Here is a 12,847-nt window from a genome sequence, read left to right on the forward strand (position 1 = left end):
GGTTGCAGCAGCTCCAGGGTTGTGGGAGTGACCCTGGGTGCAAGTAAGATGCCTCAGAAAATGAGAAAGAAATTTAGTGTGTTAATTTAAGATATATATTTGTCAAAAGAGAAAGGAATCCAAATAAATCTAGTTTGGTGGGCTTAATTATAAAGTGGATAATGTACCTCCTGCTGTAATTTATAATTAAGATAATAGAAATCACAGAAAGACTTCAGGTTGCCTTAATTCCCATCCAGCTCACAACCTGCAACCCCCTGTTCTGTCTACCACATATATGTTGCCTATGCTGGCACCTGGCGAAATGGGTTTTCAGGAGCCCTACATTCAGGGCAGCCATCAGGGGGGACAGGGGGGAGAGCAGGTAATGGGGGCCTGGCCATGCCGCACTTTCTTGATTAGCCGGGCCTCCTGCTTTCGGACAGCTTCGGGAAGGCAGGGCGGGATCACAAGGGGAGGTATCTTCTGTCCATTCCTTTCCCTTATTGGTCACTGAGTTAAAATCCCGGTTGAGCTGCTCAGGGATTGGATATCTGAGGTTTGAACTTCTCCTCCAGCTCATCCAATCACATGCAGCTTTACCAGGACTTAAAATTCTGTGACCAATAAGGGAAGAAAATGCTGTCACTGGAAGAAGATGCAGCCACCTGGGTGCATCCCAGGGGGCCCAGGAAATATTTTCCTATGGGGCCCTGGGATTTCTGATGGTGGCCCTGCCTACATTTGTGCATGGTGGAGGGCCCAATGGGTGGTGATGAGGTGTATGGTTTTGGTACACAATGGTGACAAAAAAGCAGGGGGTCGGGCGAGGGATGCCATGATAAAGGAGCCAATTAGTGTGGCCTATAGGAAATTGCCAGAGCTGTGCATTATATATTTATTTGTTGAGTTCCCATATGAAGAAAAGACTACTTGTTCTGTAACTCGCCATTATTACCCAGAAAGCTAATTTCAGATCAGCACATCACATTTTATCGGAATCTCAAAAACCTACTGTTAATGGAGAAACTTATATTTTAAATATGGATCTTTGAGTTTGTTTTTTACTTAAAAAAAAATCCTACAGATTCATTTTTGCCATTTTAAAGTAAAATGTTGTGTATTGTATTGCACACCCATAGTCCCAAACAAAGCCCAATCATTAAAGAAGAACAAAATGAGTTGCAATGTGAAGGAGAAGGGACCAAGCAAATGATTGCCTTAAAAGAACCTTGCCTTGAAGCAGACAATAGGATTGAGAGAATTGATCAAGGGGGTGTTGTGGGACAATCCCCTGCCAAAGACGACATTCCAAATGATGTAGAGGAAGTGAGGAAGTGCAACAAACTTCAGCAAGCGGGAATTAAGGTCTTGCCTGCAACAAGTCGCTACAGCAGGTCAGCTGTGTCAGAATGCTGTAGCCTGTGGGTTTGCTGTGATTTGTTTGTCTAGTGCATGACAACGCTCTAAATTACTTGTAACCCTTCCCACTGGTGTGTGCTACAACCCCCAGTGTTAGGGTTGGAGCAAATATGATACAACCACTTTACAAAAAGTGTGTATTTGAGCATCGTCTATTAATTATCTGACCTGCGTGATTAGGAGGCTCTTGGTTTGATTCCATACCCAAATGAAATTATGCAGCTATAACATTCTGAGCTGCTTTAAAATGTGGCCAGACTTTCCCAGGAGATGTTGTGATGTTTTATGGCGCAGCTATTGCTGCATGCGTTTTATTGAATGAGATCAAACCAAAATCAAAGTGGATATGTCCCTATAATGTCCCTATAATAAACAAGTGCAAAAAAAGTTTCTAGAACGACTGTGACTGTAAATGACATCTTCCACACTTGTCTTTGCATGGCAAAAATGAAAGTGCTGAATGCTGAAAGCACAGAATATCAGGGCAGAGTGACATGTCCTAGGGAATTGGGAGTTGAGTAGTGTATTGAGCTGTATAGATGCAGGTATTATGTACAGTCTCAAAACATAGTCTATTATCTGTAGCTTATCTTTTGGGCAGGGCTTCTTGGTGGTTGGGCGACAGAAATGATCACCATTCAGGGAGGGTCAAAATAATAACCCTAAAAACAGTAAAGTAAGGAAATGTTAGCTAGTGGCTACTAAGATATGAAATTTCATTTCTCTATTACAAGGGTACTTTCTTAATAATTCACACAACAGTTCAGCCAGTATATGATGTACCCTGGTCTTCTAACTCGTTTCTTGGCACGAGGGCCTTAATGGACATCAAAAGTACTATCACAAAGCTTTGGCTTTTGGCCTAACCTCAGGCCTAATAAAACCATACTTACCAGTGGGAGTCAAAACATAACTTAGATTAATATCACTAGGGATTGTATCCATCCATGGCTCAAACAGCAGGTTTATCGATTACATTTTACTAACATCGACCCCAATGACGTGGAAAAGGTCTGCAATGTCTACCTTTTTTACAGTAGTTTGAATGCCTGGGAAAAATGAAACCCACTCAGTGCTATTGATATTTTATGTACGTGAAATAATACACCATTTAAATGTATTTGGTGCTTTTATTAAATGTTTGAACCTGCAACTGTCTTGACTAATCACTAACAATCAGAATGCAGAAACTATGTTTGGGGTTGGTATGCACGATCCTGCGTACTTTAATCTCAACTGAATATGCCTATAATATGTTAGTCAAAGCCAAGTTTCTGAAGTCATTGATGGCGCTCCAGACATTGTGTTACGGAAAGAGAATGCCTTCCTGAAGGCATATGAAGGGATGGGCTCTGATTCAGAAGAAGAAGAAGAGTGCAAAATACCCGATGTACAGCGAGATGACTTGGCCACAAGACGTGCAAGGATGAACCAACCAAAAAGCCCAATGCAGTTTAATCAGTATATACAGGGGTCCTACTTAAACAAAACCAGAGCAACAGGAAAACAGGACAGTTCCAAAACTTCCACTCCAACTTCTCCAAAAATGTCTCAGAACAACAGGTGGGTATTTTTTTCTGATTTATTACATATAAAACTACTTAAAATTTATTATAATAGTATACCCTATATATTATAGCTGTAAAGCTGGTCTTTCATTTCTTGTTAACCGCTGTCCACCTTATTCATATCTCCCAGCATTCACAAGAAACTGAATATATTAAACTATTCTATCGTAGTTTTTAAAAATTACTTGGCTATTGTACTTAATAGTTGCCTATTATAAAACCTTCTATAGTCTCAACCAGTAATTCAATAAGGGATCTAAATATCATGGGAATAATTGTACTATCTGTTTATTTACTCTTTACTTTTATGAGCCACAGTGCAGCCAGCAACAGGGAGAACCAAGGTCCCCCGTTATCGGACATCTGCAAGGAAAAGGCATTTCCAAAATACTCAGACAAAGGAGATGTAGAAGCAGAACAAGAAAAAATTCCCGACATTCAGAAAAACGACCTGGCGAAACGCAAAGCCAAGGCTTCTGTTTCACTGCCAAAGGAACCATCGGCCTTTGCAGCAGTTTCAATTACAAAGGCCGACATGGAAACTTGGCAGAGGCTTCAGGTGTCTTCTGAAGATAGGTGTGTACATTTCCTTTTCTGTCTTGATCTTATATTCCACTATTCTGCCAATTCCCTCTGCACAAAGGCTTGCATAAATGTAGTAAAATATATTTCAGTGTAAATGTTCATTCAGTTGAACAAAATTGCAGACGATCCTATTAATGCTTTCTTACATCAAGCTATATAACAACTTTATTTTTGTCTTGTTCACAAATGGATAGTGAGCACATGCTTGACAGACAGGCTGACCAGCAAGAGCAAACATCCGGGATTGATGTGACTAGAGCGACGAATGATGACTTTGGGAGGAGAAAATTGTCCCTGCAAGAGAAGAGGGCTCGGAATAAACAGAAGTTCGTACATTTTGGCCCAGTGACTGAAATTGATCAGCAGAAGTGGGATAGACTTTGTATAGCTAAGGCTGAATCTGGCCAAGATACTGAAGAGGAGAAGGGCAGCATTAAGTCTGATGGAGCTGCCAGCCATATATCTGCCTCTGCTTCTGCTCAGTGCTACCAACCCCAGCAGAAAGTCATCATAGGGCCAGTGTTGCCAAACGAGTCAAGGTAAATAAGGATTTCTGCATGTTTGCCAATGGAACACTTTATCTGTCCAGTCTCTGCAGATATGTACTGGTCTAAAAGGGTGTATAAATGGCAGCTATTTTTGGTAATTCATGCATTTAACTTGAGTAAGTTTTTAAGAAGTATTTGTATTTTCTGGTTGTGTTTGTAATGATCCGAGATACAGAGAGACTCAATCCAATGAGTGGAATACTTAAAAGTTTATTGTATGACCTGTGCCTTGTTTCATTTGGTTCCACTATAGCTTGCCTTACTGCGTCAACAGTAGCTGGTTCCAAACCCCCATCTGTGATTGACAGTTTTTAGTTTGGTCACTGGAGATATTATTATTAAAATAGGATTGTTTTAAATCCATAATGAGCATGGCTATTTAGCCTTTATTGTAGATACATGCTTTTAAGTTATGTGTTAGGGGTAATCACTGACTTTGTCTTTTGAGCTAAGGTGGTTTTAGTCAATAGTGGCTCCTACCGATGCAGCAAGGTTGGGATCCCCAGGTTCTGCAGGCTTGACATGACATATACACTAAGTTGGACATTTCTAGCCTTCTTTGCTCCGTGGCCCACATGTTTGTAACTCTAGTGCTAGGACCCAATCATTGTATAAACTGTTTATTTCCATGTTTATTTTTTAACTGAAGTGACGTAATATGGGCATGGAAACACAAGCTTCACTCATTTCTTCCCTTGATCCAGCTGTGCTTTTTTGTTTATTTTCCCAATACAAATTGATGTTGTTAACCTGTTGAGTAGATCTACGCCAGAGGGACTTGGTTCACCAGCTCCTCCTGAAAATGCAAGTGAAATCCAGTGCCTTGAAACACAGAGAGACGATATGATGGCAAGGAGAAAAGGTTCATTCCAAAAGCTTTCTAGAACCAATGGAGACTCTCCAGTGTCCAACCAATATGCAATCCATAGCCAACTACATGAAGAGAAGTGTGAGGCACTGGAACCCAGTGATGAAAAACAAGAACTCTTTCTGGATGTCAACCCTCAACTGTGAGATTTTGTGTTAAGTGTTCAATGTTGCCTTGTGCATACAACAGCTAATCAGATTTGTGCATGAGAATTTGCTGTGTATTCTTGTTTTTATTGTCTGCCTGTAAGAACATATGATGTGGTTATATGAGCACTGACAATATAACAGCAAGAAGTCTGGTAATTCTGCACATTCTTTGTTTGCATTAATAAGTTACTATACTGTATATGAAAAAATGCTGATTTTTTTTTTCTTGGTCAACTGCATTCTTGTGTGTTTGAATTGTTCAAAATATCTGGAATTGGTTTATTTAGGGAAGGAAGGAATGGATATGGTATATGTTATTGTGTTAACATGCACAAATACTAGTGTGCCGTTTTTCTACCATGTCCAATTTGGCAGAGCAAATTGTATAGGTTATTAACACTAATCATTTGTGAAATCTGACAATAGTTGTTGTTGTTGTTATTAGTGTTGAATAAGGAAACCTTTATGGTTACCTCCCAATACAAGCATGGTGTGGTGACTAACAGGAATGATTTCCTTGAATAGAAGTTAGAATATAACATCAGCAAATGTTCTGTAGGAGAAAGTTACTGCTATCGGACTTGGCAAATACCAGTTCAAAAGCAACTAGTCCGGTACTGGGGATCAAGCCACCGAATGTAGCTAAAGAAGCCGAAGATGTAAAAGATGCCATAAAGGAAGGTGACTCTAACACACAAAAAGATCCAGACTTCAAGATCCCAGAGGATAATAATGCAGTTGCTCCAGACCCAAAAAAAGATGACATGATGACTAGAAAAATTTCAGTGGGCCAGAAGCCATCTTCCGTCAGCCTTGGGCACTTCCTTCCTGTTCCTTTTTCTTTGCAGCGCAGAGAAGAGGAAAATAAACAAACAAGGTTAGAATATAGCCATGCATGGACAAAAGCCATAGATCTATATTATATTCTAGTGTTGTTCAATAATTCATTGCTGTATGATCATCACAGTGTAGGGCTGCGTGTATGGATGTATATGTATATTTAATTAAAAAAACACAATTTTATGGAATCACCATGCTGCTTTTATTTTTAATGAAGTGTTCTTCTCTAGTATTTCAGGACTAATAGCTTAACCAGAGGAACAATTTAAATATAGACGCTATACCGTACTTAGCAGGAATGTGTATGTAGGTTCATGTTTACAACCTTTCATACTTTGAGTTAAAAAAATAAGGTTTTGGAAGTCTAAAGCCTTAATCTTGTTTCATCACACAGCCTTAATTTACTATAATTCTGATACATGCTGCTACTACTCCTGCTTAAATCATTATTTCTGTTTGAAAAGTCCACTCCACCCCCTTCCTGTGAATTATTTCATTACGGGGTAACAAATGCATGCTTGGGATAGAGTGCATACTCGCTAAACACTCACCAGCGAGTTTGAATTATGTATATTGTAGCTTTATCCCAGAAATGGTTTCATTCCAATCATGGGTGAAGTTGAAGGGACTGGCGTTAATTTAGAAGCCATTACTTCACTTTCAACAGGTTATTTTTTTAATTGTTGTTTAAAAGGGGTTTAAATGGTCTTTTAACACGGTAATAGAAAAAGATATGGCACAGGCAATATTTGGCCTTTTAAATGTACTAAACTTAAAAGTCTATGAAATTACCTCCTTAGCGGCATCATATCGAGCACCATAAAGCCCAAAAATGCTGCCCATGTTGGAATTTCTGATGTTCCTTCTAAGCCCCTCAACCAGAAAGAAACAGAAGAACATTCTAATTTAGCATATGATGTGACTCGCAATCAAGGCTGCAACAGTGTAGAGGCCCGACAACAGGACGGTCTTGAGAGGTGCGATGATAATAAGTTATTGAGGGTATATTTTGTTTTTCATTGACTAAAGTGATATTTCAGCCCTTCTTAAAATGAATAAAGTTTAAAATTTGTAATAATTATAATAAATGAAAAGATTCAAAATGATTTTATATGCATTCGTATAGAGGGCTACCACTTTCATGGTAGGTCTTGACTTGAATTACTTAATTTGTGTTTTATTGTAGTTACATGCATGCATGTCTGGTTTGTTGCATCATTAATAACTGGTATTTGTATCTATTTTAAATAGTCAGTAAATTTGTGCTTATGTGTAACACATATGAGGCAGTCAGTGGCGTTTCGGAGCTCCTTTTCCCCTTGAGGTGGCCTTTCTGATGCCACCCCCCTCACTCCTGGTGGATACCATTTTCAGCATCTAAGCGGGTTTAGGGGGGCCCAAACTTTTTTTATTAACATCTGGCATGTTGTCCGTTAAGCAGAAATCATTTTTAGAAGTGAATTTAACACCACAAATGTACTTTAGGGAAACGATACAGTCTCCTGACTTGACCAATGCTGATTCAAAAACAACTATTCCTGCTTTGGGCAACACCTCTCCAGCAATAACAAAAGAAGCTGATGTTGTAAAAGGTGACTCTGTCACAATCCAGCAGCCAAATTCAGCTATATCCAAGGACAATACAATGGCACCAGACCCAGAAAAAGATGACATGATGACAAGAAGAATCTCGGTAACCCAGAAGCCTGTTGTAGGCCTTGGCCACTTCCTTCCTGTTCCGTTTTCTTTGCAGCAAAAAGCCGAGGAAAAGAAATCAACGAGGTCAGAATATAATTGTTTATAAGGTTAAGAACCACAACAAAATACTAGATCGTGTAGATGATGTATTTTAGCCTTGCCAAGATTTTTCATAATGTTGTATTTTAAAATTATTTTTTTTAAATGGTTTCCATTCTGTTTTTATCAGAAAGTGTTCAGGGCTGTCTTTCCATTTGCATCATTGAGTTGATGTAGTTTATTATGTGTGGTTTCTGAAGCTGGGTGTAATGCATACATTTGTTAAAAAGAGGATTTTGGAACGGGAGATAAGTTGATGAAGGTCCTTGACATAATACCTGTTTAACATGGTATGTTGTTATGTTGGTTAAGGCCTTGTGCAAACTGTAGATTTTCCTGTGATTACAGTCAGGCAGACTCGGCCAGGAAATCTGATCCAAAAGCTCACATCTGTGTCCTAGAAATCACACAGTCTGACTCCAATTTGGATGCCGTTTTGGAGTATGATTGCTTTTGCTGATATTTGGCCCATTATGTGGCAACTCCAGCATGCTTAAAGTCTTCAAATGTTTGCTCCAACAGACCACAGAACTTCCAGCATTTGTAAACTATGAGTTAAAAAAATGTACAATCTCTATCTTTAAAATTGCTTCCTTAGCTCTACCCTATCGAGCAAAATAAAGTCAAATAATTCCACCCAAGCTCCTGCAGTCGGCAGTTCTGACCTTCCTAATAAGCCTCTCGATCCGAGTGAAACAGAGAAAAATGTTGAATTACCAACCGATGTGACTTGCGATCAGACCTCCATTGACCGAATTAGTGATGGGAATCCCACCGGTAAAGCGTTAGATACCCAGACAGAAGATGCTCTTGAAACGTGTGACCATGAGTTATTCAGGTTAGATTATTTTATTCATTGGTCATGAGTTTCTTCAATCACCACGAGGAATTATTATTTAATTTTATTGTGATGTTTATATATTTTTAAGGCTTTGAATATATGATTATAACGGTTTCCTATATAAAATATTGCATGGCATTGCGAATAAACCAAAACTCTGTGTATATTGTCTATTCTGATACTTCTGAATCTACAAACACATATGCATTTACTGCCTGACTGGGCGGAAATTAACTAGTCAATTTAAATATGATTAAAATACCTTTAATTTCTAGTTGTGAAATAGATATAAATAGATATAGATGAGCAATAATAATGTAGTGGATTTAAAATGATAACTTAGGGGCTGATTCACTAACTTGGAGTGAAGGATTTGAAGTAAAAAAACTTCGAATTTCGAAGTGTTTTTTGGGCTACTTCGACCATCGAATGGGCTACTTCGACCTTCGACTACGACTACGAATCGAAGGATTCGAAGTAAAAATCGTTCGACTATTCGACCATTTGATAGTCGAAGTACTGTCTCTTTAAAAAAAACTTCGACCCCCTAGTTCGCCACCTAAAACCTACAAAACTTAATGTTAACCTATGGGGAAGGTCCCCATAGGCTTTCCTAAGTTTTTTTGATCGAAGGATATTCCTTCGATCGTTGGATTAAAATCCTTCGAATCGTTCGATTCGAAGGATTTTATCGTTCGATCGAAGGAATAATCCTTTGATCGAACGATCGTACTATCTGCGCTAAATCCTTCGACTTCGATATCGTCGAAGGATTTTAATTCCCAGTCTAATATCGAGGGTTAATTAACCCTCGATATTCGACCCTTAGTGAATCGGCCCCTTAGTGTGTTTATAAACAGTTTTATCTCATATATATTTTGTTCTTTCTTCGAACTCTTCTTCTTTTTTCTTGCTTCTGTTGGATTTTCCTTACATCTTTTAAAATGAGTCTGAGGACAGTTTGGAGAATGAATACTTTATGGCCTGTGTACACTACAGACTTAAGTTGACCGTCTGTAGCCTAAATAGCATGTGAAATATTTGGATAAGTATTGTGGTTCTTTACTGTCTATATTGAAGTTAGTTGCAGGTTTCTAGTGAGTAGACCAGCACAATGGGAGATGAGATTTGGCAGCATGGTGCAACTTTTGTGTTGAATCACAGACTGAGAACTGACATACATCTTCAATAGAAATAAAGGCATATTAGTGCCATTATACCACTGGCAGTCTGCCCAGCTGCAACCTGACCAAAGCCTGTTGTAAACGCAAAAATAGCATGCTAGTATTTGCGAGATTTATATATATTTTGTTAATTGCAGTAATCCACAGAGCTGCCTGTTTCACATACTATGTTTATTTTTTTGTCTCATGCCTTCACCGTGATAAATCTAATTGTGTATTTGATCTTATAGATTCAGCCCAAGATCTGCTCTGTCTGATGATACAGAGTAAGTTGTGCCTTGTGTGCTTGGCCCTGTACTAACTGGTGCATGCTTCCATTTGGAATTAATATGCATTGCAGAAAACCCATGCACATTTAACCTGTTACACCTATAAGACTTTATTTTTGCGAAATGTATATTTTTTTTTAAACATTTACTTAATGGGCACCTGTTGGCTAAATATATTATTCCCAACCAAAGGTGTGGGCTAATAGTATAGTATTTTTTTTTAATTGCCCACGTGCCAACGCTAAGACACTCTCACTGTGAGCTGCCATGTCAGAATGCATGTACATAACTCACTTCTGATGTCATGTGCATAATGAGCTCATGCGTGTGCCCCAAACATGGCTGCAGGTGGCCTAGTGCTGGCCGGGGGCATTTTTTTTAAAAAAAACGGAGTACGGACTTGATTAGCCCGCACCTTTGGTTTAGGATAATATATTTAGCCAGCAGGTGCCATTTAAAGAACAGCCATATGTATAACATTAAAATGTGAAAATATTTTTGTTCTCATTTTCTTGTTTAATCTTTAAATGCAAAGCAAAATCTGTAAAATTCTTGTAATTTATTGTTGTGGTAACTGTATATCTAGGTATTGTTGGGGGCTGTATGACAAAACTGTCTGCGACCCAGTTCTATACATAGAATAGCTCTCTGGCCTATAAAACCAGCCTTTTACCAGTGACCAAATATTCCTTATTTGACTGAAATAACAGCCTGACAGCTTTAAGTGTTTTGCTTTGCATTGTTCTTACTGTCATGCTTGAAACTGGCTACTTAACAATTGCCTTAATAAAATGACATTTTTTAAAAAAAAATTCCATTATATGCTACCCATAAATTAAGGATGCATGATTCCACAACTGTAAGCCACGTACTCGGCTAGAAATATGTCCTGATTACTGAATCTGTATTTAAATGGAAGTTAGCTTTCCCAGATAGCTGGAAGCTTGATTTTCCTGGCCTCAACAATCCAGACTTATCCAACATTTTTAAATCCAAACATTTTGGACAGAAAATTCTCTTCAAGTTTGGATTTGGCTAGTTAAATGCATTGTCCGGAGTCTAGATAAATGTTTTGGGGTTTAAGAAAAATCCATAAGCAAGGCTGCATATCAGCAGTCATTGGTTGTAGTTCTTGTGTTGTCTTAATAGTCCCTCAACTATCAACTAAGTTGCACTGTGTCCTAAGCGCCTTTCTCTTTTCTACCTTGGGCTTTTTAGTAATAAGGGCAAAATGTTGAGTTGGTGGAATCACTTTTCACCGATGAGCATTTGTAGGGAATTTTTTCAAAGATGAGCATGTGGTGTTATAGACAATACTCAAACGCAAGTTAATTACGTGCTGACATTCTCAGTGGTGGTTTGTGCATTGACTTTTTCCCACTAGAAACCATCCCAGAAATCCCAAATACTCAAGACCTTTTTTGTAGTTTTGTAGAGGTTGTCCGCTCTAAAATGTATGTCCCTAAAGTCAAGAGACTGACTCATAAACTATAAACCAAGTTTTGAGCAGCTACCACTTTTTTGGCCACTAAACAATATTTGCATACTACTCTATTGGTGGAATAGTTCTAAATGTCCAACTGAAAAGGGGATGAATTATGGTGGAGAGTGGATCAAGGCATGGCCTACAGTTGGCACATACATTATTCAGATGTTTGGAATACATTTCCAAACCCTTTTTCATATTGAACTAAATAGTATGACTTGGGGATTGGGGGTTATCTGTTGATAAATGTGAAATCTTGGGAGAAATGTCATCAATTCAATGTTTGGGGGGGGGAGCAGATAAATGTTATGTCCTTTTGAGTATCAGAATTTTGTGTTGGCCTTTTAATTGGTCAAATAGGTTTAGGAGGTTACAGCTTAATCTGACAGACAATGATACAGTAGCTGGTGGTGCATTTTCTTACCCTAAGGGCATAAATGTAGAGGAAAGAACATATTTAATATTTTATGTCATGTTACGGTCTTTAAAACAGCCACACTGTATTCCCTGATCCATCAACAGAATAAAGAGACTGCATGTTTGCCTGTAGTGTATTTTCATTACTGTAAATGCAGAAGAACAATATGCTGAAATTGTTAATGTCATTTCAGTCTTGATTGATAGATAAATGGAGTAATATTTTTTGTAGTGTTACTAGAGGTCATAGCAAATAAGTAGTGGTGCTTTTAGGTATACTACAGGTTTGGGATCCATTATCTGGAAACCTGTTATCCAGAGAGCTCCGAATTACAGGAAGGCCATCTCCCATAGACTCAATTTTATCCAAATAAGTATTCCCTTTTTCCTCTGTAATAATAAAACAGAACTTGATCCAAACTAAGATATAATTAATCCTTATTGGAAGCAAAACCAGCCTATTGGGTTTATTTAATAATTACTTAAATTTCAAGTATTGTTACTGTATGAAGATCCAAATTATGGAAAAATCCATTATCCTGCAAACCCCGGGTCCTGAGCATTCTGGATAACAGGTCCCATACCTTTAGTAACTGGCAGAGGGAGGCCTCTGCTCTTGTTTCCCAGTCACTGGAGTGGTTATAGTAAACTGAACATGAGGATGATTTTCTGGCAGATTGACCAAACTGGTCCACCATATACCTGTTTTTTAATAAGCTTTTTCCAGAACAGGCCCTGTTTCTGGACCTTGGTCCTGAATTGTCTCCAGAAAAGGAACACCCCACTGACTGCCATAAAAAGTCCTTGCGCAGTTTGTTGTGTGAGAAAAAGGGAAGCTGTAAAGTTTCTAATTTAGATTTTGCAACATTTCCAGTCCGAGTGCAACATGAGGAT

At 38.5% G+C, this 12,847-nt stretch overlaps 1 protein-coding gene across 7 annotated transcripts in view; it reads left to right on the forward strand.

The window, feature by feature from the left end:
- Positions 1 to 12,847, forward strand: part of limch1.S (LIM and calponin homology domains 1 S homeolog) — a 173,504-nt gene that overhangs the window by 125,482 nt on the left and 35,175 nt on the right. For 6 of the 7 annotated variants that reach the window (XM_041579445.1, XM_041579446.1, XM_041579447.1 and 3 more), the window contains exons 9-18: positions 1,122 to 1,376; positions 2,662 to 2,964; positions 3,288 to 3,545; positions 3,749 to 4,093; positions 4,864 to 5,112; positions 5,679 to 5,996; positions 6,760 to 6,936; positions 7,445 to 7,741; positions 8,355 to 8,594; positions 10,012 to 10,047. The exons of the other annotated variant lie outside the window; for it this stretch is intronic. In XM_041579445.1, coding sequence (XP_041435379.1) covers positions 1,122 to 1,376; positions 2,662 to 2,964; positions 3,288 to 3,545; positions 3,749 to 4,093; positions 4,864 to 5,112; positions 5,679 to 5,996; positions 6,760 to 6,936; positions 7,445 to 7,741; positions 8,355 to 8,594; positions 10,012 to 10,047 — 2,478 coding nt within the window. The remainder of the gene's footprint in view (positions 1 to 1,121; positions 1,377 to 2,661; positions 2,965 to 3,287; positions 3,546 to 3,748; positions 4,094 to 4,863; positions 5,113 to 5,678; positions 5,997 to 6,759; positions 6,937 to 7,444; positions 7,742 to 8,354; positions 8,595 to 10,011; positions 10,048 to 12,847) is intronic. 7 annotated transcript variants of the gene reach the window in all.

The sequence above is a fragment of the Xenopus laevis genome, chromosome 1S (genome assembly GCF_017654675.1).
Source record: "Xenopus laevis strain J_2021 chromosome 1S, Xenopus_laevis_v10.1, whole genome shotgun sequence".
Taxonomy (NCBI): domain Eukaryota; kingdom Metazoa; phylum Chordata; class Amphibia; order Anura; family Pipidae; genus Xenopus; species Xenopus laevis.